We start from the raw sequence: 26,045 nt of genomic DNA, 5'->3' as shown, positions 1-26,045 counted from the left end.
GTGTGGGAACCGGTTTTGCTATCTTGGGTCCAAATGGCTTTAAAAGACCCGCGCATTAAGTCCCTTTTGCTCCCTGTTCCTTCTCTCCCTGTCTCTCTCCCTGTCTATTTTCTCCCTTCCTTCCTTCCTACCCCTCCATCCCTCCCTTCCTACCCCTCCGTCCCTCCCTTCCTACCCCTCCATCCCTTCCCTCCCTTCCTACCCTCCATCCCTCCCTTCCTACCTCCGTCCCTCCCTTCCCACCTCCTCCATCCTCTCCCTTCCTACCCCTCCGTCCCTCCCTTCCTACCCCTCCGTCCCTCCCTTCCTACCCCTCCGTCCCTCCCTTCCTACCCCTCCGTCCCTCCCTTCCTACCCCTCCGTCCCTCCCTTCCTATCCCTCCAGTCCCTCCCTGAACCTAACCTAACCCCACATAAGAGAACTTAATGCACAAATCTGTTCCATCATTTGACCTCTCTCAAAAGATATGACCAAACCAGTAATTCTGAGTCTTATGACGAGGGTGAATAAGGATCAAATTTATTATTATCTTTCTACATGATGACTTTTTTGTTTTTATAGAAATACTGATGACGTCACACCAATTCATACCTTAATTGGTCCTGAGATGTAATTAAGACTATTACAAGACAGGACTAGGTTAGGTTTAGGTTAGGTTTAGGTTAGGTTTAGGTTAGGTTTAGGTTATAGACATATATACAGACAGACAGCGGCTGATTGTGTTAATTAAAGAAGCGGTATTGATTACACGTCTTAATTAATAGGTGATTTAGGTTAATTACTGTATATAGAGAGAGACTGTTTAGGGTGGGGTGGGGCGGGGAGGGGTGGGGAGGGGTTAAGGGTCGTGTGCTTCTCTATATGTATATGAAGGTTGACTGGGGTTACCCTGGGGTCCAACTCACAGCTTATAACCCTCCCAGATTATCTTATATTAAGCTTTCTACCTCCATAAGCTTGAGTACGACTATAGCTCTGATCGCCCGACTTTGATACGATACAACACTGGTCTTGACAACACTGGTCTTGACAACATTGCTCTTGACAACACTGGTCTTGACAACACTGGTCTTGACAACACTGGTCTTGACAACACTGCTCTTGACAACACTGGTCTTGACAACACTGGTCTTGACAACATTGCTCTTGACAACACTGGTCTTGACAACACTGGTCTTGACAACACTGGTCTTGACAACACTGGTCTTGACAACACTGGTCTGGGTACTAACACTGACAGCCGGCTGTTTGTTACCACCAGTCAAAGTAAGACCTTAAGACGCGGTCCGGCTGTGGTCCGGCTGTGGTGACTCAGATGCCCTTGGCCTCCTTGTTCCGTCGTCGTCTGAGCCAGGTGGCGAGGCGGGAGTCCTTGTACACACTCTGGGAACGGTTGACCTTCTTGTCGTTGGGGTCAGCAGGAGGTCGTCGCGGCGGTCTGGGGGGCAGCGCTCCCCTCGCCTCCTTGTTGTCATACTCCACCTCAAACTTCTCCCTGTAGTGACGAGGCTTCCAGGGCGCCAGCAGGGAGAAGGAGCGGGACACCTTCTTGGTCTGACGGCTGACGCTGCGCTCGCTGGGCGCCTCCTCTGGCCCGCGGCGGACGGGGATGTCAGCCACGGCGGTAGCGTGGAGGTACACGGACCTGTTGGAGCCCGTGGACACGTGGGAGGCCTTGGAGGCGTGTGACCCGCCGTGACTGTCCACCTCACTCTCACTGCTCTGTAGAGAACTGCCCGCTGATCCTGCCACCGGGGGAGACGTGCCCCGGGGGCCGCTGGTAGTCCTACGGCCCCGCCCTGCACCCTTGTGGGCGGACCTGGAGGCACGGTTGGGCAGACTGCGGTAATCGCCGACCGCACTCACCCCGCCGTGGTTACTCTCGACGTCCGTGTCCCCGAAGTAGCGGTGCTTGAAGCTGGTGGTGCGGGTCACCTGGGGGGGCGGCGCTCCTGAAGACGCCGTCGACTCTGCCGAGTACTTACGGGCCGAGGGGCGCTGGACGGTGGAGTACCCGCGACTCTCGGTGTGTGGGGCGTCCTTACGGGCCCGGAGTTCTGCCCGGTTGAGTGTGGACGTCTCCCACTGTCGGGGGGGTGAGCCATCATCTCCCTCTCGAGTGTTGAGCCACGCTGCCTGTTGACCCTGTAACATACAACACTGTTATAACCTGACCCACTACTGCTGTGTTATATGTACAGTAAGGTATAGTGCAGTACAGTACAGAACAGTACAGTACAGTACAGTACTCTACCGTACAGTAAGGTATAGTGCAGTACAGTACAGTACAGTACTATACAGTGCAGTACTCTACCGTACAGTAAGGTATAGTACAGTAGGGTACAGTACAGCACAGTACGGTACTGTACTGTGCAGTGCAGTACTCTACCGTACAGTAAGGTATAGTACAGTAGGGTACAGTACAGTACAGTACAGTACTGTACTATACTGTATATTACAGTACTCTACCGTACAGTAAGGTATAGTGCAGTACAGTACAGTACTATACTGTGCAGTACTCTACCGTACAGTAAGGTATAGTACAGTAGGGTACAGTACAGTACAGTACAGTACGGTACTGTACTGTATATTACAGTACTCTACCGTACAGTAAGGTATAGTACAGTACAGTACAGTACTGTACTGTACAGTGCAGTACTCTACCGTACAGTAAGGTATAGTACAGTAGGGTACAGTACAGTACAGTACGGTACTGTACTGTACTGCACTGTACTGTACCCTACTGTACTGCACTGTACTGTACTGTACTATACCTTACTGTACTATACGGCATGGTACGATACTGCACAGTGCAGTACTGTACAGTACAGTACTGTATATTACAGTACATTATAGTACAGTACAATATAGTACATTACATTATAGTACAGTACAGTATAGTACAGTTCTGTACTGTACTGTACTAAACTGTACTGTAAAGTACTGTACTGTACTCCACTCTACTGCACTGTACTGTACTGTACTGTACTGTAGTGTACTAAACTGTACAGTACTAGAGGTGTGTTCACTAAACCATAAGTCAGTACAGTATTAACTAAGACACACAGCTCAGCCAAGTGGTCAGTATTGTAACTATGATGGAAAGACAAGTGAAGGTCTCTTGTTAACCCAAGCTGTTGTGTTCCGCCACAACTGATAATGTTACTTAGTGTTACTTAGTGTTACTGTTTACAACGTGGTGGTGGACGACTGAGAAAAGACTGTGTTGTGCTGTGCTGGGCTGTGTTGTGAGTCAGTGACGGGTCAGAGATCTGTGATGGGGCAAGAGATTAAGGTAGTGTGGGTTATGAATGGGCGTGAGTATGCCAGCGTGGGCGTGAATAAGCCGGCGTGGGCGTGAGTAAGGCAGCGTGGGCGTGAGTAAGCCGGCGTGGGCGTGAGTAAGCCAGCGTGGGCGTGAGTAAGCCAGCGTGGGCGTGAGTAAGGCAGCAGGCGAGGAAGAACTCACATCACGCCGGATCTTGGAGGCCCGAACGCTGGGTCGTCGCGGGCGGTGAGAACTACGGGAGGAGGCGCGGGAAGAGGCCCTGGAGGACACCCGAGAGGACGCCACGCGGGAGGACGACCCCGGGGCGCCACCCTGGGGGACCTTAGCCGCCCCCCGCCCACCACCCCGCATACCCAACAACGCCCACGGCCACGCCCGCTTCTTCTTCGTTGTCTTCTTCTTCGGCGCCGCCTGGGAGAGACGTGGTCAAGTGGTTAATGGAAGACAGAAGGTCACACACCCACATGTTCCCCGCCCACAGTGATTCCCCGCCCAGGTACTGACGATAACCTCTGGTCTAGCTACCCCATTTAACTGCTCATTCTACCTAAGTTAATGAGGCAGTTACATTTATATTATATTGAGTTTTAATAGTGAAACCCAATTGTCTGTTATCCATTTAATTAAGAACTACTGAGGATACAGTTCCTAAGTGTAGATCAACCGTAACTTATCACTGTAACTTATCACTGTAACTTATCACCGTAACTATGGACGGAGAGTATGTTAATAGACCTGTTAAATACATCCAATCTGTGGGGTTGAGTAACAAGGCCAATGAGTAGAGACCCATCGAGGGAGAATGGAATAGGTACGTTGTCCTCCCTCGACGGAACCATCCACTGCAGCTCTCAAAGAACGCCTTCCTCTCGTCAAGGATATCAAGCTACAGGTGGCCAGAGAGCCGGGTACTTATGCCTTAACTCAGGATAACATGATGCAGCTTCCCGTGGGCACCTTACCACCTCATAGCCAGTGGGAAGTTACAGGGGATGATAGTGTATATAAATCAAATGTAATTAACCCATTTATATAATGCTTCTGTTGATGAGACAGAGGCCATTACACCTTGATGACGTGTTGGTACTATTACTACTGTTGTTACTACTACTACTGTTGGTACCTACGATGATGGTACTATTACTACTGTTGGTACTACTACTACTGTTGGTACTACTACTACTGTTGGTACCTACGATACCTTGATGACGTGTTGGTATATAAGATTGTCTCTGAGTTAATAATTCCCACTAACACAATACTATTCTATAAGATACACCAAGTTACGTTCCCTAACCTAACTCTAACGTAACTCTAACCTAACCCTACCCTAACCTAACTCTAACGTAACCCTAACCTAAACTAACCTAACCAAACCCTAACCTAACCTAACCTGGGCAGAGAATCATGCAGACGGACACCGCGTGCGTCAACATGCAGTTAGACTTTATGAACATGCGTCATGCGAGACAGGGAAAGACAGACAGTGGAAATATTGCGTCAAAGTTTTGCGTCAATGTAAAAAAATAATGAAAATTTTCGTCAAATTTTTGCGTTAACGTCAAAAAATAAAGGAAATTTTTCGTCTGAGTGGAAATATCGAGTCAAACTTTTGCGTCAACGTCAAAAAATAAGGGAATTTTTCGTCTGAGTGGAAATATCGAGTCAAACTTTTGCGTCAACGTCAAAAAATAAGGGAATTTTTCGTCTGAGTGGAAATATTGAGTCAAACTTTTGCGTCAACGTAAAAAAATAAGGGAATTTTTCGTCTGAGTGGAAATATTGAGTCAAACTTTTGCGTCAACGTCAAAAAATAAGGGAATTTTTCGTCGGAGTGGAAATATTGAGTCAAACTTTTGCGTCAACGTCAAAAATAAGGGAATTTTTCGTCAGAGTGGAAATATTGCGTCAAACTCTTGCGTCAATGTCAAAAATATACTAATACTTTGTCATGGAATAAATATTTTTTTTTAAGTTTTGTCCAAAGTGAAAAAATACGAAAAACTATTTAACTAGGACAGAATCAAAGATCAAATTACTATTAACTAGGGAGATGAATATAATAGGAACGATTAAATAGTAGTAATAGCTATGATTATACCTGTGTTGTCATTAGCATAAAAAAGAAGAAAATATCAAATAAACCTGAAATTTGTGGTTTTAAAAACTCACAGTCTGTTAAATACAAGTTTCCGCTAAATGGAGGTTTTATATAACGGACTAACTCACAAAATCCGTTAATTGGAGGTTTAATTAATATACAAATAACATTTCTCCCAAAACAACAACAAAATATAAACTCTTAAACTTTCTGAAAACTATAGATGCTTAAACTAGTCTAGAAACAAATGACGATCAACCAAAAAAAAACGCATCAAAAAATTATAAACTCTTAAACTATCTGAAAACTATAGATGCTTAACCTATTCTAGAAACAAATGACGATCAACCAAAAAAAAAAAAGCGCATCAAAAAATTATAAACTCTTAAACTATCTGAAAAATATAGATGCTTAAACTATTCTAGAAACAAATGACGATCAACAACAAAAAAACAAACGCGCATCACCTGTAGTTTGGCCTTTTCGGGTTGAGTTGGCTGTGGTGGCTGTGGCGGGATTTGGGAAGTAGTTTGGCCTTTTTTGGACTTTATCACCTCGTTGGACTTAATCGCCTCGTTGGACTTAATCGCCTCGTTGGACTTAATCGCCTCGTTGGACTTGCTCTTCGTTGCTGTGGACTTGTTCTTGCTTGTTGTTGTTGTTGTTGTTGTTTGTTTGTTACGTCCATCACTCATCAACGCTGAGAAGAATTTGTTTCTTTGTCGCATTGTTTTATGTTTTTTCTCGTCTCCCTGTGGATTAGAGGCCGGATTAGAGGCTGGATTAGAGGCTGGATTAGAGGCTGGATTAGATTAGGTTAGATTAGGTTAGGAATTAAAAAAAAAACAGAATAAATCCTCTGAAATAATCGTAACTTTATGATTAATTTATGATCATTTAAATCAAGGTGATAGATAGATAGATAGATAGAAGGCAGATAGATAGATAGAAGGCAGATAGATAGATAGAAGGCAGATAGATAGATAGATAAACAAAGAGAGAGAGAGAGAGAGAGAGAGAGAGAGAGAGAGTACCTCAGGTGGTGGTGGTTGTTCAACTGGTGGTGGTGGCGGCTGGTGGTGGTCGTTCTCTGGTTGGTCGTCTTCATCAGGGGGGTCGTACACAGGGGCCGTGCGGTACTTGTCACTCAGGCTACGACCCGCACGACCATCTGGTGAGCCTCTCTCGTCGTCCTCATCGTCGTGGTCGTAGCTGTGGTGTCGTTCCTCAGCCGAGTCGTTGTAGGAGACCCGGTCGTCCCTGGAACGACTACGAGAATCCCGGGAGTCTTTAGAATTACGTCGTTTGTTGTCGTAAGAGTCGTAGGAGCGCTCACGGGTCGTTCTAGCCTCACGGGGATCTTTCTGGCCGCGTTTGTTAGGTCGTGGGGTCGTATCTAGTCGTTCTCGAGAGGCCACGCGGCGTTCTTTCCTCAGGGTCGTGTCGTCGAGAACATCAGGTAGTTCTCGACGCATCTGGTAGTCGTTTCTTATCTCGCGTTCCTCGCTACGTCGTTTTGTGTGGTGGTGGTGGTGGTGGTGGTCGTCCCTCTCGATGCTTGTGCGGTCGTTGCGGTCATTGTGGTAGTCGTCCCGGTATTCCTCTTCGTCTTTCCGTCGTTCCTGAGAATCTTCACGGCTGTTGTCTCGCGGTGAGGCCCTCTCTTCACGGCGGTTGTCTCGCGGTGAAGCCCTCTCTTCACGGCGGTTGTCTCGCGGTGAGGCCCTCTCTTCACGGCGGTTGTCTCGCGGTGAGGCCCTCTCTTCACGGCGGTTTCTCCGGTCTCTCTTCAGCAGTTGTCTCGGTCCCTCTCGTCCGGTCCCTCTACTCGGTAAAATTAGCCAATGGGTCGGTGTCTGGCACATCTTGGGGTCTCGGGTCATAGAAGAATTTGATTTTAATTCTCTTCTTCTTCTTCTTTTCCTTCTCCTCCTTTTGTTTAGCGGCTTTTATTACTTTCTCCTTCTCTATGTTATTCTTCTTCTTCTTCTCTAATGTGGGCGGGTCATTACGTGTGGGCGGGTCAGTACGTGTGGGCGTTTCATTACGTGTGGGCGTTTCATTACGTGTGGGCGGGTTATTACGTGAGGGCGGGTCATTACGTGAGGGCGGGTCATTACGTGAGGGCGGGTCATTACGTGTGGGCGTTTCATTACGTGTGGGCGTTTCATTACGTGAGGGCGGGTCACTACGTGTGGGCGGGTCACTACGTGTGGGCGGGTCTTTACGTGTGGGGGTGTCTCTACCCTTCCGTGTGGGCGTGGCTTCTCTAGATACATGGTTCTTCTCCCTGGCAGGTTTCAGGGGCTTGGGGAGGCTATCCTTACCGTGGATTCGTTCCGTCACCGTCTCAGACCTACGGGAACGATGATTCGAGATCCTAGTGACGGTATTGGATTGAGCCTGATTAGAGACCACGAGTGATTTCCTTCCTGTCTCCTCCATCACTAGACTGAGGGCATCCACTTCATCTATAGTAAGTGGAGTCATTTCTTCTGTTCTGTAGGGCATGACTCCACTTTCCTGGGGTATGGGTCTTCTTATTCTCGCTTCTTCTTGTTCTTCTTCCTCTTCTTGTAATTTTTCTCTCTGCATTACCTGGTCTCTGATTCTAGCCAGGGGGTCTACTGTGCGTCGTCGGCATTCGGCTTCCGAGTCAGACGTATCGGAGAGGAGAGGAACGACGTTACGACGTATTTGACGTGTGGCGGCGACTCTAGGTGGGGGGGATGGTGATCGATCCGTCCTGCCGAAGCCGTGGTTGATCTGACGAACTAACGACGCAGATGTGAGGTTGTTGTTCATGTTCCCTTGAGGTCTGGGGTCCTTCTGATAGTATTCCTGCTTCGTCTGGCGATAGTTGGATTGATGCTTCTGCTCGTGTTGGCGGAAGGTCTGTTGCTGTTGTCTGTGCTCTTGTTTCTGTTGGTGGGTCATCTGTCGTGTAGGGGAAGGCGCTGGGCTCTTGTGGGGTTTGTTACGTGAACGAGTTGGAACTTTGGGTAAGGCCTCAGTCTGAACCCCGACAGAAGACATGTTGATGTTATTATTAGAATGTTCCTTATAGGCTTCTAAATCATCCTGTAGGAGGCGCCGAAGGTTATCATCTGGGACCTGGTAACTCTCATAGGCATCGTCATCCTCCTGATAAAGATTCTTAGGAGTCATATCGCGGTAGTGGTCGTCATAAGGAGGCCGGTGGTCGTCATCGGTGATAATAATCTTAGCAGAGTATTCCCTCTCCTGTCGTGCGTTGTGGTAGTTCCTCTCTATGTCTCTCCGGCCGTTCGTGTGTCCCCTTCCATCGCGTTTGTTCACCTGAGCATAAACAGGAGGGTCACGAGGAGGGGAATCACGCGGGGGACTAGTTCGACTTAGTTCCCGCGGAGGAGAGAGCCGCCTTACCACCTGCACAGAAGACAAAGGCGCTGTCCCGGTGTAACTAAATGGCTGATTGTTATTATGGTTACGATAACGATCTGGTTCTAGCGTTCCTCGTTGCCCAATGTCCATTTCGGTGGCCATATCAACCATAGATGTTTGCCGATGTGTTCCTTCCGCATCTTGGTTGAATCTCTTGATGATGTTCCCGACTTTGGGTTTATAAGGCTCATGTCGCGCCATATCTGTATCGTCCGTGTCAGATAAGGCTGTAGAAGGCAGATGACCCACGGACTTGAAGCCTTGCAGACGGGTAGGGGGCAGTGGATCCGTTACTGTCAGATTATCCACCGATTTGTAAGTATTGCTGTGAGGAGGAGGGAGAGTTAGGTTATTCTGTCGTTGACCATTATATAAATTATCAATTGACTTGTAGCCGTGGACTGGTTGTGGGTGGTGGCTTTCGTCTACTTGTTGGTACTTGTAGTTAGACGTCTCGCGGTTGTTGTTGTAGAGGGTGTTAAGATCTGGGGTGGACTTGTGGGTTGTGGGATGGTGAGCTCGACGGGGTATGGGAGGCGAGTCGAGATCTGTATCGGGTAAATGGTCAGCTGATCTGTGCCGATGAGACAGTGGGCCACCGTTGGGTAAATTCGGCTGTGATCCTTTGTTTATCCTTCGAGTGATAGGATTAGTCGTCCTTGAGGTTGATAACGTCCTGGGTCGACCTCGAGAATCCCCCTTAGTCACGTTGGTATTCTTGTTATTCCTGACGTTATTAAATAGAACGTTATTATAGGTATGATGGGACAGATTCTTGGTGTTTTTCTTAGGAGGTCTATCCAAGGAACGCGTATTGGGAGGCTGGGCGTCGCAATTCACGTGATCTAGGAGCCTCACCAGATCCTCCGCTTGTTGTTCTAGCTGATGTGAATTGAGAGACACGGGTTCACGATACACCTCGGAACAATTAGCCCACTCGTCGCGGTTGGTCGAGGCAGGAGGGCGAACTACCAACACATTAGCCTTTGTTTTAGTTCCACGGGGGATATGTTTCACTCCCACATCTTTATTAAACGAGACTCTTTTATCGGAACGTTCTGATTTGATGGATTCGGTACGGACGACTTTAATGGGGTTACGGGACTCTGGTGCTCCGTTAGAGGGCCGTATTAAGGGCATGGTTATGGGCCGGAGCTCACACACGCCCTCCCTCCACGCCCACACGCCCCACCATCACACTTATCTATACCACCCCACAACCTTATACACGCCCTCACTCACTGATACTAACCACCTGACACCACCCCTACTACTACTGCGACTGCTACTACGTCTCCTGCTGCTGCTCACACCTGTAATAAAACACAACAATTAATTACCATCTGTTGACATATACAGGTGTGTGTGTGTGAGTGTGTGTGTGTATAAAATCATCCCGAGGTTTGTGTTTATGTCCGTATCCCCCCCTCACTCCCTTCCCCCCACCTCCCCCACCGTGGTAATAATGTTAAAAAGACTATTTACCACGAAGACGGTGAACATAACACACATATTTCTTCAGTAATAACAACACTTTCACCGCCATCTTACGTCAGCATCAGGAAGCATTATTTTGGCGGGAACAACAAACAATAGATTTTTGGCGGGAACTTTAGCGTTTTTTTTTTCATTGTTTTGTTATCGTCGTGACATTGAACGGTGGTGAGGGCTGAGGGAGGGAGTGAGGAGGAGAGGGAGGAGAGAGGTGAGGGAGAGAGGGGGTAGTATAGGAGGGAATTGTTGACGCGAGAAAACTAAGTCATTACCACGCCCTACACTCTTCATGGTCAGGTCACGGAGGTCAAATAGGTCAACCAGGTCACACAGATCAATGCCAGACCCACCACGGCGTCAAAACAACCAGGAACAAATGCCCTCCTAACTTTCAAGAGAACTTTCCTATACCTGATGGAAAACGCGACCTTGCAGACAGCTGACATTATTGGAACCTCATTACTCATCTTAAATTACTCTTATCATTTCATTAACATTTTCTAATACCCGAATTTGTGTTTATTTTAAGAGATAATGTTTATTTTTCCTTAATTAGTTCAAAATATATGACATGTGTTCAGTTGCGGAATAATTGACCTCGTCTAAATATGGAAAAAAGTATTGGAACGGCACCATGTTGTCGTGAATTTTGACTACGTGATGTAAGTCTTCTAATGAACTATCAACAATATTTAATTTGCTCAAACATGGCGTCTTTTTTTTTCAAATTAATTACACCTAAATGTCACTTTCTACGTGTGTGTGTGTGTGTGTGTGTGTCAGTGAGTATCGTTCATAGGTTCATGTCCTTAAGCAGTGGTGAAAGTGTTCGCTCACCTGAGAGAGAGAGAGAGAGAGAGAGAGAGGTCACGTATAAACTTCCTGTATTATTATTATTATTAGTATTATTACTATCATTATTATTTATTATTATTATCATCATTATTATTATTACCAACATCACTATAACATTTCCCTAAAGTAAACAAAAAATTCCCCATCACGTCTACAAAAATTCCCCAAGCAAGTTTTTAGAAGAGGAAAATGTACAGTTATAAGGAAGAGCAGATAGGGCGGGAAAACTGGAACCCCCTCGAAGGTTATCAACAACATTTGCGGCGCGGGAAGTCGAGAGGAACACAGCAATGCGTGCCAGAAATCACCCGTAAGATGAAAATGTCAAGGTTAAGGGAATAATAATAATAATAATAATAATAATAATGATAATAATAATAATAATAATAATAATAATGGTGTGGGTCTAGATTGGCGGGTTTGTCCTGTTATTCTATTGTTTGGCCTTTTTCTGTTTACATCTGAAAAGTGAGGGAAAAGTATAAATGACTGTATCGTTTATGACACGGGAAGAACTATAAGTGACTGTATCCGGAGGAAATGTGTTCAGATGCCATTTAAACTCGTATAAATATAAACTGTCAATCGCAGAGAATGAGTTCCAATTTAATTAAGGTTTTTATAGTCAAACAAAAGACGATCTTAATTAGAAAGTTTTAAAACATCGATAAACTTTACAACTAAAGAATCTAATAACAAAAACAAGTGACAAACGGGATTAATAAGAACTTTAAATACCAATAAACTCCACAAAACAAGAGAGAATCAAAGATAATATGAGTTTTAATCACCTATAAACCTCAAAAACTATAAAACAAGTGACAATCGGGACTAATAAGACCCTTAAATACCAATAAACTCCCCCAAAACAAGAGAGAATCAAAGGTAATTGTTTTAATCACCTATAAACTCCACAAACTATGAAACAAGTGACAGTCGGAGATAATAACACGATCCAACACCTTTATAGACTCTTGGAACGGGAGATTTCGCGGCAAAAACAAAGAATATGGACACTTGAAACCCTCCCTGACCCCTAACGGAGGCAGGTCGATGCGCTATTGTTATTTCAACTACTTCGTGAGCCACTGTGAGGTAACCTTATACTTGCGACGTTGCCAAACTTACGGGAATTGTGTAAAAAAAAGATATCAGTGTGTGAGGAAAGTACAGGCGTGCCACAGGGGATAGTACAGTACTTTCACTTATGCTGTTTGAAGGTGTGTTGGTGTACTGACGTTGAAAGTAGTAGTAGTAGTAGTAGTAGTAGTAGTAGTAGTAGTAGAGTAGAGTAGTAGTAGTAGCAGAAGACACAGGTTTTACCGAATAGTACATCACTTAACCTAACCTAACCTCTGACCTTGTTGAGTCATAGGCCAGGCATCGTGTGTAGGACCAAGGAGAAAAGTACTCTATCTATCTATCTATCTATCTATCTATCTGGGAAGCTTCTAATAACGAGTGATAGATTGAGTGTAAACAAAATCGCATCGGATCTCTAAAGGGAAATTTAATAACAAAAACAAAACAGAAATTAAATTAACCTCAATTTAAAATACAAAATAAAAATAAAGATAATAAGGAAAATAAATAAAAAACAAAAGAAATTTAAATCGTATTAGATCAAATATGATGGGAAAAGTATAGATGATTGAATCGAAACAAAAGATCATCATTACCCATTAATTAATCATTTCTGTTGACCGTAAGATAGCCTCCTGGTGACCTACAATGACCGGCCGACGTGCAGTGACCTTGTGTGGGCGGCAGCAGGGTGAGTGGGCGGCAGCAGGGTATGTGGGCGGCAGCAGTGTGAGGGCGGGACAAAGGCTAGTGTCCTACTTCAACCCCCAGAGGGCAGCACCGAGCCTTGCCCTCTTGTAAACTGCATTATGATTGGTTAATTGTGGTTTTACTGTCTTCTCCATGACTCATCGCCTTATATGCTGAATTCTGATTGGTTAGATGCAGTTTGTTGTTCTTTTGATGGATATTCGACTTTGTAAGTTAAATTCTTATTGGTTTATATTTTCTATTTTTTTTTTGTAAGCTGAATTCTCATTGGTCAATGTTATTTTAGTGTTTTCCATGACTCATCGTTTTGTAACATGAATTCTAATTGGTTATTCTTTTTACGAAGTCAAATCCTTTTGTAAGCTGACATTTCATTGGTTAATTCGAGGTATCATTTATTTCCCATGACCTTTTGTAAGCTTTTTCCTCATTTGCTGGACATTTTGTTATTGTTTTTCGTGACGCCTTACCGTCATATAAGGCGCAATCTCATTGGCTAGTCGCGGTGCTGCTGTCCCCCACCACGCCTAACTCTCAAGTAAGATGAAACCTGATTGGCAGGTCGTGTTGTTGATGTCATGAGTTATGCATTTCACCGCCAGAGGGAAGCACCACACCTTGTACTTATACGTGTCTAGTCATGTGAGGGATTATAAGGGGTTTTAAGGGGGTTTTCATGGGTTTTAAGGGGGTTCTAAGGGGTTTTAGGGGTTCTAATGAGTTTCTAAGGGGTTCTAAGTGGTTCTAGGGGGTGTTAAGGGGGTTGATGAGGGGTTCTAAGTGGTTCTAATGTGTTTTAAGGGGTTTCTAAGGGCTTATAAGGGGTTCTAAGAGAGTTTGATCAAATTCTAAGGGTTCTATCGGGTCCTAAGAGTTTAATCGGGATTCTATCGGGTTTTAAGACGTTCTGTGCGTCATGTAGGCTGTCACGTGATTGGTAAATTGGTGTCTTGATGTAAACTGTTACCTGATTGGTTATTCATCTTGCAGTAGTGTTCCAGTTGACCACTAGAGGACATAACCTCACCTAAACGCCATCTAAACAGCCACCTGATTGGGTATTCAGCTTGTAGTCACAATAGTGCCCCAGTTGACCAACAGAGGGCATAACCTACTCCTTATGTAAACTATCACCTCATTGGCCAGTCATCCTGTTGTTGTAATGTCCCGGTTGACCGCTTGTGGGTCATAATCTTGCCTAGACGTCATGCAAACTATCACCTGATTGGTTATTCAACTGGGAGTCATAGTAATGTCGCAAATGACCACTAGAGGGCATAACCTTGCCCAGATGTTATGTAAACTATCACCTGATTGGTTATGCAGGGCGTTTCCTTGTCATCAACGCTACTATTGGTTGATAAATTACAATACATAAACATTTATCGCTTTACATAGACGATACTTAACGATTTATTGATACAATTTGATACAAATATAACAAAAAGGAGAAGAGTTTTGTTATATGTGTATTTAAGAGAACTGTAGTGTGTGCGTTAGTCATACATACATACATACATACATACATACATACAGGTGGTTAATTAGACACTGCTGACATAATTCAAGCTAACTTAAAACATAACCTAACCAAACACACAAAATCACATATGCAAGGTGTTAGCGGTGAAACTAGAGATTGTACGCCCTCACACGCCCACACACGCCCACACACACGCCCACACTACTGGACTCTGACCTAGTACAGTGTTGCCAACTTAAAGAGATTTTGTGAAGGCATTTAAATAATTTCTTAAAGCAGTGTTGTGTTGTTTAAGTCTGTATGGTTATTATACTGATTAATAATAATAATAATAATAATAATAATAATAATAATAATAATAATAATAATAATAATAATAAATACACAAATTTTTATTATTATTATTATTATTATAAATACGTCGAGAGAGAGAGAGAGAGAGAGAGAGAGAGAGAGAGAATCATCACTACCACCTACGTACACTCTCCTCACCTCTATACTTACACGTGTACACATGTAGGTATTTTCAGATAAATATTTACATACATATGAACACCTACATATGTATATCTCCGTTTATGTATGTTTAAATGTCAAGTCAGCCATTTAAATTACTTAATAGGAGCCAAAAAAAGAATCCCCATCCTGAAAATTCCCGCCAAAAAAATAATTCCCGCCCTGAAAATTCCCGCCAAAAAAATTCCCACCAAAAAAATTCCCACCCTGAAAATTCCCGCCAAAAAAATTCCCACCAAAAAAATTCCCGCCAAAAAAATTCCCGCCCCAATTTTTCCCATCAAAAAAATTAAATTCCTGTTTTGTTTACGATTTCCCGAACTGTTTAAGAAGACTATTATTATTCCTTATATTTTCTCTTATTTACATGTTTACTGATCTATTATTTTTTATCATCTGTTATTTACATATTTTTTTTACGCGGTGGTCGAATGCGCTCTGAAAATTTCCCGCCAAAAATGTTGTTTATTTACATTTTTACGATTATATTATTGTTTTTTAATTGATGTATTTGTTTATATTTTGTTTGTTTGTGTGTTTGTCTATCTGTCTGTCTGTCTGTTTGTCTGCCTGTCTGTCTGTCTGCCTGTCTGTCTGTCTGTCTGTCTGTCTGTCTGTCTCTCTGTCTGTCTGTCTGTCTGTCTCTTCCATATCGCAACACAACCACAAAGAGAGAGAGAGAGAGAGAGAGAGAGAGTCTTTTAGCCAAACCCCGTGTTCCAGTTCTGTTGACGCGTGTGGGGCGGCTGTACACACACACACACACACACACACACACACACACACACACATTGGCTTACATTGACACACACACACACACACACACACACACACACACACACACACAGGTTTCTTTTTCTATAACACTTCCGGTCTTTGTGCGACGTCGTAATGTGGGACGTGTGTACGTGTGTGTGTACGTGTGCTAGTATGTACGTGTGTTAGTGTGTACGTGTGGTCTACTGTGTACATATGCTGGTGTAGTAATTATCAAGAGTTCCAATAATTTCGGACAATAATGACGTCACCTACAAACCTGGCCAATCAGCATCAAACTTTTGCCGAGATCTATGACGTAAGACACTTAATGTCACCCAGAAACCCAGAAACCTAACGTCACTCATCCTGACCAATCATAGAGTACTATACCCCTGACGTCATATCGCGACCATTGATCCTATTTGCTGTAATTCCACCAATCACAGAGCTAGAACACCTTTGACGTCATCCTATGCTGTAAATCCACCAATCAAGTCGAATAATTATATAAACATCTAATGTACACATATTACCACGAACAATAATTTAATAACGTCTAATGTACATAAACTACCCCGAACAATAACATAAACATCATAATGTACAGGAATCACCACGAACACCATTTTCCCCTTAAAAAATAAAAAAACGATAAAAAATCAATATTATATAAAGAATAATAGCAAAAAAATAACAAATATAATAATAATCAATCTAAAAATCGTCTCCTATTAGTAACTGGACAAAACCTCATCCAATTTTGTCCAGATTTTGTCCAATAAGGTTAAGATGTACTGACAGTGATGCCAACTCACCTTCAAGACGAGGTCACTCACGCAGTCATCCGTTATTGGCAACACTGACGACGGCGATTTCTGTAAACAAAAGAATGATGTTAGTTTGTTTGTTTGTTTGTTTGTTTACTTGTTTGGTGTATCTCTGTTGTTATTAGAGAGAGAGAGAGAGAGAGAGAGAGAGAGAGAGAGAGAGAGAGAGAGAGAGAGGGGTAACGGGGTCGTCCGGGCAAGAATGACATCACCGGGTAAACATGTAGGAAGCGCGAGCTAAAAGGTCATAAGCCCCACTTGACAAAAAAGTGGGATAGAAAATTCGTCACTTGGCAACTGAACAGTACCACGTTAACACACATTATTTTAACATTATTTAACTCAATTTAACCATTATTTAACTATTAACTAAACTATTACTTATTTTTTAACACCCCAAGATAAATTATTTGTATTAATTATCGTTTAGTTTGATAATTAATGATTATAATTAGTTAAAAATAAGTATTTGGAAACTCAAGGGACCCTGAATATAAATGTCATATATGTAAACAAACAATTTTTATTAAAAATCCTAAATATAAAAAAAATCGTAATTATATTTCAGCCTAAAAATAATAAAAATACAATTTAAAAACATTAAAACACAATTAAGTAAAATTATTATTCACAAAAAATAATAAATATTAATATAAATTTAAAATAATTATTAAAAATATAACTAAAAAAAACAATTACAATTTTATTAGGGAAATTAATTACCAAATAATTTAATTTTCCAGCCAAAACTGAGTCAAATTTCGCCTCCAAAAAATTACATCGCCAAGTAGGAATAAACGAGGTGAGGTTTGGTTAGGTTAGGTTAAGGTAAGATTAAAAATTATTGGCTTTTGCATGAAATGATGATAAAGATAGATAGATAGATAGATAGATAGATACACGAGCCAAGATCAAAAGGACATATATACGAGTTTATATTTAACATAATCTAGTCACCTGAGAACATTACCCTACAGTATGTTTAGCAAATAACCACGAACAGGACCACGTGCCTAAGGTATTTACACACTTCACCCCTAAAACTTAACACAATAGCTAAAATAATATCTAGTTTTAATAATTTCTAATAATGTGAAATAAATAATATAAGGATAAAGTGATAAATGATTAAAGAAGGAATTTATTTTAGGTATTTCCATCCTGTTGACAATGTATTCAAGATGGCGTCGTGTTCTTGTGTATATGAAGAGAATTTCCTCCATATTTTTGTTTTAATCTTTAATGTGTGGTTAATTGTTATTATTAAATCGATTTTTTTATTATTGTTTTATTATTTGTTTGTATATTTTATTATTATAACTACATTTAACGCACAATTTGGATAAATGTGAGATATACTGAAGCTGAAGTCACAGTCACATTGGATCGTTCGAACGTTGCTTGATGAGGTGGGAAAAGGTGGTGGGGAGGGGGGAGGCATTGGGGGGGGGGGGAGAGGGGGTTGGGGAGGGGAAGGGCTTAAGGAGGGGTAGAGAAGGTGAGGGAGGGGAAGGGGCATAAGGGAGGGGGTAGAGAAGGTGAGGGAGGGGAAGGGGGTATAGTGAGAGGTGAGGGAGACAGAGAGGGGGAACAAGTATAAGGAATCAAAGACTATACGAATACAAAGCCAAGGTCACTGCCGATGCTCACTTGTTCTTTCCATTTTTGTGTTTTTTATATTTTTTCGTCAATAAATCCCGGGTTTTTTTTACTTCCCAAGAGAGAAAACAAACACCAAGCGTATAATTCTGTTTTGTCTTGCTTTATTCTGTTTTATTTACGCTAATAGTACGAGTTATAGGTGATTATAGAGCCCAAATAAGATGGTGATAGTAGTAGTAGTAGTAGAGGTAGAAGTATAGACAATATGAACATAATAAAACCAAAAAACAAATCGAATTATAAACGATCGAACACTACATCAAATTCCTGGAAAACAAACGAACATCGGCAACAGAAACACACACACACACACACACACACACACACACACACACACACACGACACAAAACAAATAAAGAAAAAACAAAAGAAAATGAATAGAAATAAATAAAGACTAAATTAAGCGTAACTACACAAGGCGTGAATATAAATGATTGAATTATTCTCCGCAAAACAAACGAACATCGCCCCACCCACCATTTTATTCAGGCAAGTTCAGACGCAACGCTGGAGAGAGATAATGAAAAAAATAAAGAAAAAAACACCGAATTAAGATCGAAAAAAGATAGAAAGAAAGAAATTCGTGATAATATTTCCACTCAACTGAGTTTTACACATAAACGGATTTTTTTTAGGCAGTTCCGAATGCAGTAAAGGAAGTATAGATGAGTTGATTTCTTTCTGGCGTTTATACTCCAGCTCAGCCAATCAGAGGACTTCTTTGACATTCACGATGGCAAGAATAATTAAGATTTTAATTATAAACTTACGTAATATAATCAAAGTAATTATTATTGTAATTATATAATAAATATTTTTGTGTTATATTAAATTAATGTCAAAATATACTTACAATAATAAAACAAAACAAAACTGGAATCTCAGGGAGGTTTAGCCAATCAGCATCAAGTTGGTCGGCTTTCTAACCAATTAGAATCAAGAAGGGAATATTTTCAACCAATCAATGACAATGTGAGAGACAGGATGATTCTATTCTTAACCAATCAGTGTTAGAGAGAGAGAGAGAGAGAGAGAGAGAGAGAGAGAGAGAGAGAGAGAGAGAGAGAGAGAGAGAGAGAGAGAGAGAGAGAGAGAGAGAGAGGATGTTTGGGCGTAAGAATTAGCATCAAGGACACCTGCCAACCTCACACCTGACTCAATAAAACCTAACCTTAACCAAACCCTGGACTCTAAATCCTTACCTCTCTCTCTCTCTCTCTCTCTCTCTCTCTCTCTCTCACGTACTTCAGCCATTTTCCCTCTGAAGGTCAAATTAATTACATACACGCATCGGTGCACATGATAAGGCGTACACACACACACACACGTACACACGCATCGGTGCACATGATAAGGCGTACACACACACACACACGTACACACGCATCGGTGCACATGAACACACTTACATAGACGCCCACTTGTCGAATATACACGCTACATGTATACACACTTACATACACACATCCATACATACATACATACAGTACATACATACATAAACTTACATAAAATATACATACCTAGAACACACACACACACACACGATTCCTTACAGAGTGGGAGAAGGAATGAGAGGAGTGAGAGAAGGAGAAGAGAAGGAGAAGAGGAGAGAAGGAGAAGAGGAAGGAGAAGAGGAGGAGGAGGAGAAGGAGGAAGAGGAGAAGAGGAGAGAAGGAGGAAGAGAAGAGGAGGAGAGGGGGGAGGGAAGCTCTTTCATTTAGGTCAAAGGTTACTTGGCTAAGATCCGAACCTTGGACCTGTTGTAAAGTCATGGAGGGAGGGGTGGGAGGGTGGGGAGGGGCTAGGGGTGGTGGGGAGGGGCTAGGGGTGGTGGGAGGGCAAAGGGGGTGTTTTTAGAATGAGTTCAGGAGAGGCGAGAAGAGGAGGAAGAATCTATCTATATTGTGCTATATAATTTGACTGAATCTCTCTCTCTCTCTCTCTCTCTCTCTCTCTCTCTAACATAAACACAACAGGTCGTCAATGGTGTGTGCAAGTCGACGCTCATTTATCACCATTCCTGTAGTCAAGTGAGGCTCTATGACGTAGTTGTGGCTTTCGTGGTTTACCTTCCTCTGACCTCAGCCTCTCTGTCTATCTGTCTGTCTATCTGTCTGTCTGTCTGTCTGTCTGTAACTGTTTATTTTCGTCTGTCTAAAATTTTAATATAGACGCCGTTTTGTGTTTACATTTCAATATTATTTTTCCTAGGATAGTCAAGGTAGAGTATTTAAATCATCCTAGAAATAAAAACTAACAGCGTGATTTTTTTTTCCTAGGAGGTGAATAGGTGTATTTAAATCATCCTGGAAATAAAAACTATCAGAGATCGTAATTTTTTCCCAGGAGGCGATAGAAGTACTTAAATCATCCTGGAAATAAGAGAAGAGATAACGTGCCTAAATTGGACTCAACCATAGCAATTATCTCTCCCATTAATAGACCCAATTACACCCTATTACCATATTAACAAGATAAAAACAAATAGGTAATTGTTAAATGGTAATTGGTACACGTTTAGCGTATGTTAAAATCACCATTACACTCTTTATTTAAATCACCATTGATATGTAAAGCTATTGTCAGATTTTCCCTTAAGTATCGTTCATTGTCGTAGAATTTAATTAATAATATCGTTATTTATCATAGAATTTAACTAATAATATAGTTATTTATCGTAGAATTTCACTATTATTACCGTTATCGTTATTATAGGAAACATTGACGTAGTACTGTAGTGTTATTCATTAGACGATAAATAATGTATAACGTCTCTAAACTTAAGAAAACTTATTAATCACCAATTACGCAAAAGAATGGCTCGTTATACCTAATTATATCAGGTAATTGGATATATAGATAGTTGAATACTAATTAATTAGATAGATATATATAGTTAAGAGTCCATTGTAGTTTGTAGAATAGTGAATAAAAATGAAAATAATGAAAATAATATCCACTATGGAATCCAGGTGGCATAATGCTGCAGGGGATACGAGACTAGAATATATAATGACCTAAAGTATTTTAGATTCCTATTTTAGGTCTGTTTTTTCTCCTAGTACAGTAGTTTAGGGGGAATTAACATATATAAAAAATCTAAAAACATAGATCGGATGTTTCAAGGTCATGTTTATCCGGAAAATGACAATAATTCGGTTTTAATGCAACTTTCTTAAGTTGGGAGTCCCATGTGTGTTTACCTGGAGGCTTGGAAGATTGTCATGTGGCAACATTAATATATGCAGGTCAGGATAGATCATATTTCAACTATATTCCCGCTATATCCTGAGTAATTCATCACTTTTAAACAAAAATACTATATAAAACTAATATATAAAGCGGTATATGTCTTTAGAATATATAAAAAATAATGATAATATTGACAGTAATAAATACAATATTATCTGACATCTGGCAACACACTTACATTACAGGGCCCCAAGATACCACCATTGCATTGAATCAAGACAAAATTATCGTCATTTTCTCCTCTTCCTCACTTCCAAAACCAATAAATAAACCAAAACATTAAAAGAACAATAAAAAAACGATAGATAAACATATATGGATAAGGTAATAAGAGAGAGATAAGGAATTAGAATGAGTAAGACGCAACTTGTGGAGGTCACCTTGATGCTGCCTGTAGACGCCTTGCCTCCACCTCTCTCCACCTCCACACCTGTCCACCTCCTCCACACCTCCTTCACACATCTCCACACATCCTTACTAGCTCTCCACATCTCCACACATCTTCACTAGGTCTCTACACACCTCCACACATCTTTAAAATACCTACACACATTACTATACATCTCTGCATATCATCACACACATTCCACCACACCACCACACATCACCACACATCACCACACATCACCACACACCACCACACACCACCACACATCACCACACACCACCACACATCACCACACACCACCACACATCACCACACACCACCACACACCACACACCATAACACACCACAACACATCACCACACACCACAACACCACCACACATCACACACACCACCACACACCACCACACACCACAACACACCACCACACATCACCACACACCACAACACACCACCACACATCACCACACACCACCACACACCACCACACACCACCACACACACCATAACACACCACAACACACCACCACATCACCACACACCACCACACACCACCACACATCACCACACACCACACACATCACCACACACCACCACACACCACCACACACCACCACACACCAAACACACCATAACACATCACCACACACCACAACACACCACCACATCACCACACATCACCACACCACCACACACCACCACACATCACCACACACCACAACACACCACCACACATCACCACACATCACCACACACCACAACACACCACCACACATCACCACACACCACCACATCACCACCACCACACACCACAACACACCACCACACATCACCACACACCACACACCACCACACATCACCACACCACCACACACCACCACACCACACACCACACACCACCACACATCACCACACATCACCACACATCACAACACACCACCACACATCACCACACATCACAACACACCACCACACACCACCACACATCACAACACACCACCACACACATCACCACACGCCACCACACACCACCACATCACAACACACCACCACACATCACAACACACCACCACACACCACCACACATCACCACACACCACAACACACCACCACATCACCACCACACATCACCACACACCACCACACATCACCACACATCACCACACATCCCCAATCGTACACACACACATACACATTACCGTATCACCTTCACATCTAAACTAATTTGCATACAATAAATTCTCATCCAATTTCTCTTCCAATTATCAACAAACAGACGAAGAAACTCTCACTAATTGGGTGATTGGGTCGTTATATCGGTGATTAATGTAACGTCGAACCAATTACATGTTTGGTTAGATTACGTTAGGTTTGGTTAGATTAGGGTTGGGTTTGGTTAGGTTAGGTTACTAGAGACAAAATTTACCTATTTCGCCTATTAATTTCGAGCAGCTAGCGCGCCTACGCCCACACACACAAAAACTGAATTATTTGCCCATAGGTGATGTGTTTTTATTCTAGGATGAACAACGACTAGTGAAATAGCCTAAGCAAATGACGTTTTTCAAAATAGGATGAACAACGATGAGTAATATGTTTTCCACCGTAGGATGAACAACGATCAGTGAACTATAGGATGAACAAGAAACATATATTACAGGATGAACAAGGGAAGTATTAAATCACAGGATGAACAAGAACAATGGTCAAATTAACATTCTATTTAGTCTAGGAAGAACAAAGATTTATTTTTTCCTAGTGCGTAGTAAGTTATTTTATCTCTAGGATGAACAAGGACATACATACAGTACTGCGTTTTTTTACTCTAGGATGAACAAGGAAGGGCGCGGTGGTAACCTTCAGTGGTGCCAATGACAGATGGTATAACACCACTGTGGCAACACTGTTTCTACCATCTAGTGGAGAATAATGTGTGTGTGTGTGTGTGTGTGTGTGTGTGTGTGTGTGTGTGTGTTTACATGTGAGTAATTTGTTTCCGTGTGTGCGTGTTTACATGTGAGTAATTTGTTTCCGTGTGTGTCTGTAAAAATAAATAAAAAAACACCAACAAAATAAAAACACCAAATAAAAGCTCATAAAAACAAAATCATCCAAACAAACAAACTGAAAACCAAAAATACAAAAAAACGCGCGAAAATTTGTCAACAAACCAAAAAGCGCGCGCAAATTTGTCAACAATGAGTGGGTGGATACGACCTGGAATTACGGACACACGCCCACGCCCACGCCTCCAGCCCCTTTAATTCGACTCCCGACCTCATTACTAGATACTTTTGGTGAGTTTTTGGCCTTCAACCCCTTTAATTCGACTCCTGAGAGAGAGAGAGAGAGAGAGAGAGAGAGAGAGAGAACAGTCATATTATTTTCCTAATCTCCAAACAGTGTTGTGTCCTGACCTCACAGCATCAGAGCATAAACAACATTGATATTTATTCTTAAGAGCTCGTCTGAACAAGGACGTCCAGTGTGTGTGTGTGTGTGTGTGTGTGTGTGTGTGTGTGTGTGTGTGTCGTGTGTAAGTGTGTCCTGAGGCCCCACCTTACTTAACACCCACACAGCAGCCCACTCACATCCGCACCTAAGGGGGAAGGGTGAGAGGAGGAAGAAGTGAGAGGGAAGGGAGAGGAGGGAGGGTGAGAGGGAGAGGGAGGATTACCACTCCTTATTCCCATTAGACCCCAGTCCTCCCCCACCCTGGGGGCAAACAAACCCAAACAAGTAAACTACACCCAAACAAGGTAATTCCCTATCCCCCGGCCTCTCATTAACTGTCCACGTCAACCATTCCTTAACTAACGACACAATTGAACTATCTAATTGGCTGTTACGACCCTTCCCACCCCCCTCCTCCTCCTCCTCCTCCTCCTCCGATAACAAGGTGTCAATTAAATGGGCTGGTCTGTGATTGGCTGATTGGGCTGGTCTGTGATTGGCTGATTGGGCTGGTCTGTGATTGGTGGATTAGGCTGATTAGGGAGGATTAGCGAGGGATTAGGGAGGGATTAGTCTGTGTTGGGAGGATTAGATGATTTTTGTTGCTGTCTGTCTGTCTGTCTGTGTAGATAGATAGACAGACAGACAGATAGATAAATAGAGACAGACAGAGGACAAATATTCCTAAAAACACCAAAATTTCCCCTAAAACACCAAATATTCCTAAAACACCAAATATTCCTTAAAAACACCAAATATTCCCTAAAACACCAATATCCCTAAAACACCAAATATTCCCTAAAAACACCAATTTCTAAAACACCAAATTTCTAAAACACCAAATTTCAAAACACCAAATATCCCCCTAAAACAGAGCCTAAATCATCCCCCCATTAACCTATCACTAAAGTCAATGTAAACAAACGAAACGATAACTTGTGGTAAGAGAGACGACACCAGGCTATGACGTCACGGCGGCCATCTTGGGTTTCCTCAGCTGACTGGAACATAATTCTCAGTTATTTCCTCGTCTACCCACGTCATTGTTTTTATTATGATATATAAATGTTAAAATAGCTTATATATTAACGAGAAAGCTATATTATATAAGGAAATATACTATAGATAAAGACGTAAATTTATAAACTAAAGGAATCATTATAGAGAGCGTAACGATAAAGGTAAAGAACGTAATGAAATGCACTATTGAACCCTCTCTCGCTTCCCTAGGTTAACGAGACGTACAGTTAGGCGTTAGAAAGGTCGTTTAACACACGCAAGGGTCGTTAATTACGTCACTGAGGGGGTTTAACGACCAAGAGAAGGAAGTATTGGTAGTGATTTATGAGACGCCATCTGTCGGGGTGATGCTCAACTAGAGAGAGAGATACAACGCCATCTATGAGTGTGAAGCTAAACTAGAGAGAGAGCGAGAGAGAGAGAGAGACACATCAACGCCATCTATGAGTGTGAGGTTGAACTAAAGATAACGCTATTTATTTGTTTATTTACATTTATCAACGCCATCTGTGAGTAACAAGTCGAACTATGGTAATTTTATTAATCAATTACTCCCATTAATTAAGGTCAAATACAATCAAAAGGTCAATAACAGAAGGTCAATATCAAAACAATTATTTACCAACAAAACAAAACAAAAACCAAACGGTATATCATTCACGAAATAACAAAAAATAAATAAATAAAAGCCATTAATCATAAAATCCTTCATTAAAATCAACAA

General features: G+C 42.1%; 1 protein-coding gene across 1 annotated transcript in view; it reads right to left on the bottom strand.

Moving 5' to 3' along the window:
• Window positions 1–355: 355 nt before the first annotated feature.
• The window catches only part of LOC121857535 (zinc finger CCCH domain-containing protein 13-like), a 47,933-nt gene continuing 22,243 nt past the window's right edge, over window positions 356–26,045 (bottom strand). The window contains 6 exon segments of the mRNA XM_042353618.1: window positions 356–2,146; window positions 3,471–3,701; window positions 5,859–6,143; window positions 6,426–7,218; window positions 7,220–10,127; window positions 16,531–16,590. Coding sequence (XP_042209552.1) covers window positions 1,313–2,146; window positions 3,471–3,701; window positions 5,859–6,143; window positions 6,426–7,218; window positions 7,220–9,954 — 4,878 coding nt within the window. The 5' untranslated portion in view covers window positions 9,955–10,127; window positions 16,531–16,590 and the 3' untranslated portion in view covers window positions 356–1,312.

This window comes from Homarus americanus, unplaced genomic scaffold (genome assembly GCF_018991925.1).
Source record: "Homarus americanus isolate GMGI-L3 unplaced genomic scaffold, GMGI_Hamer_2.0 scaffold19065, whole genome shotgun sequence".
In the NCBI taxonomy this organism is placed as follows: domain Eukaryota; kingdom Metazoa; phylum Arthropoda; class Malacostraca; order Decapoda; family Nephropidae; genus Homarus; species Homarus americanus.
Note: the sequence above shows the minus strand (reverse complement) of the source record. Positions and strands in the feature narration are given on the sequence as shown.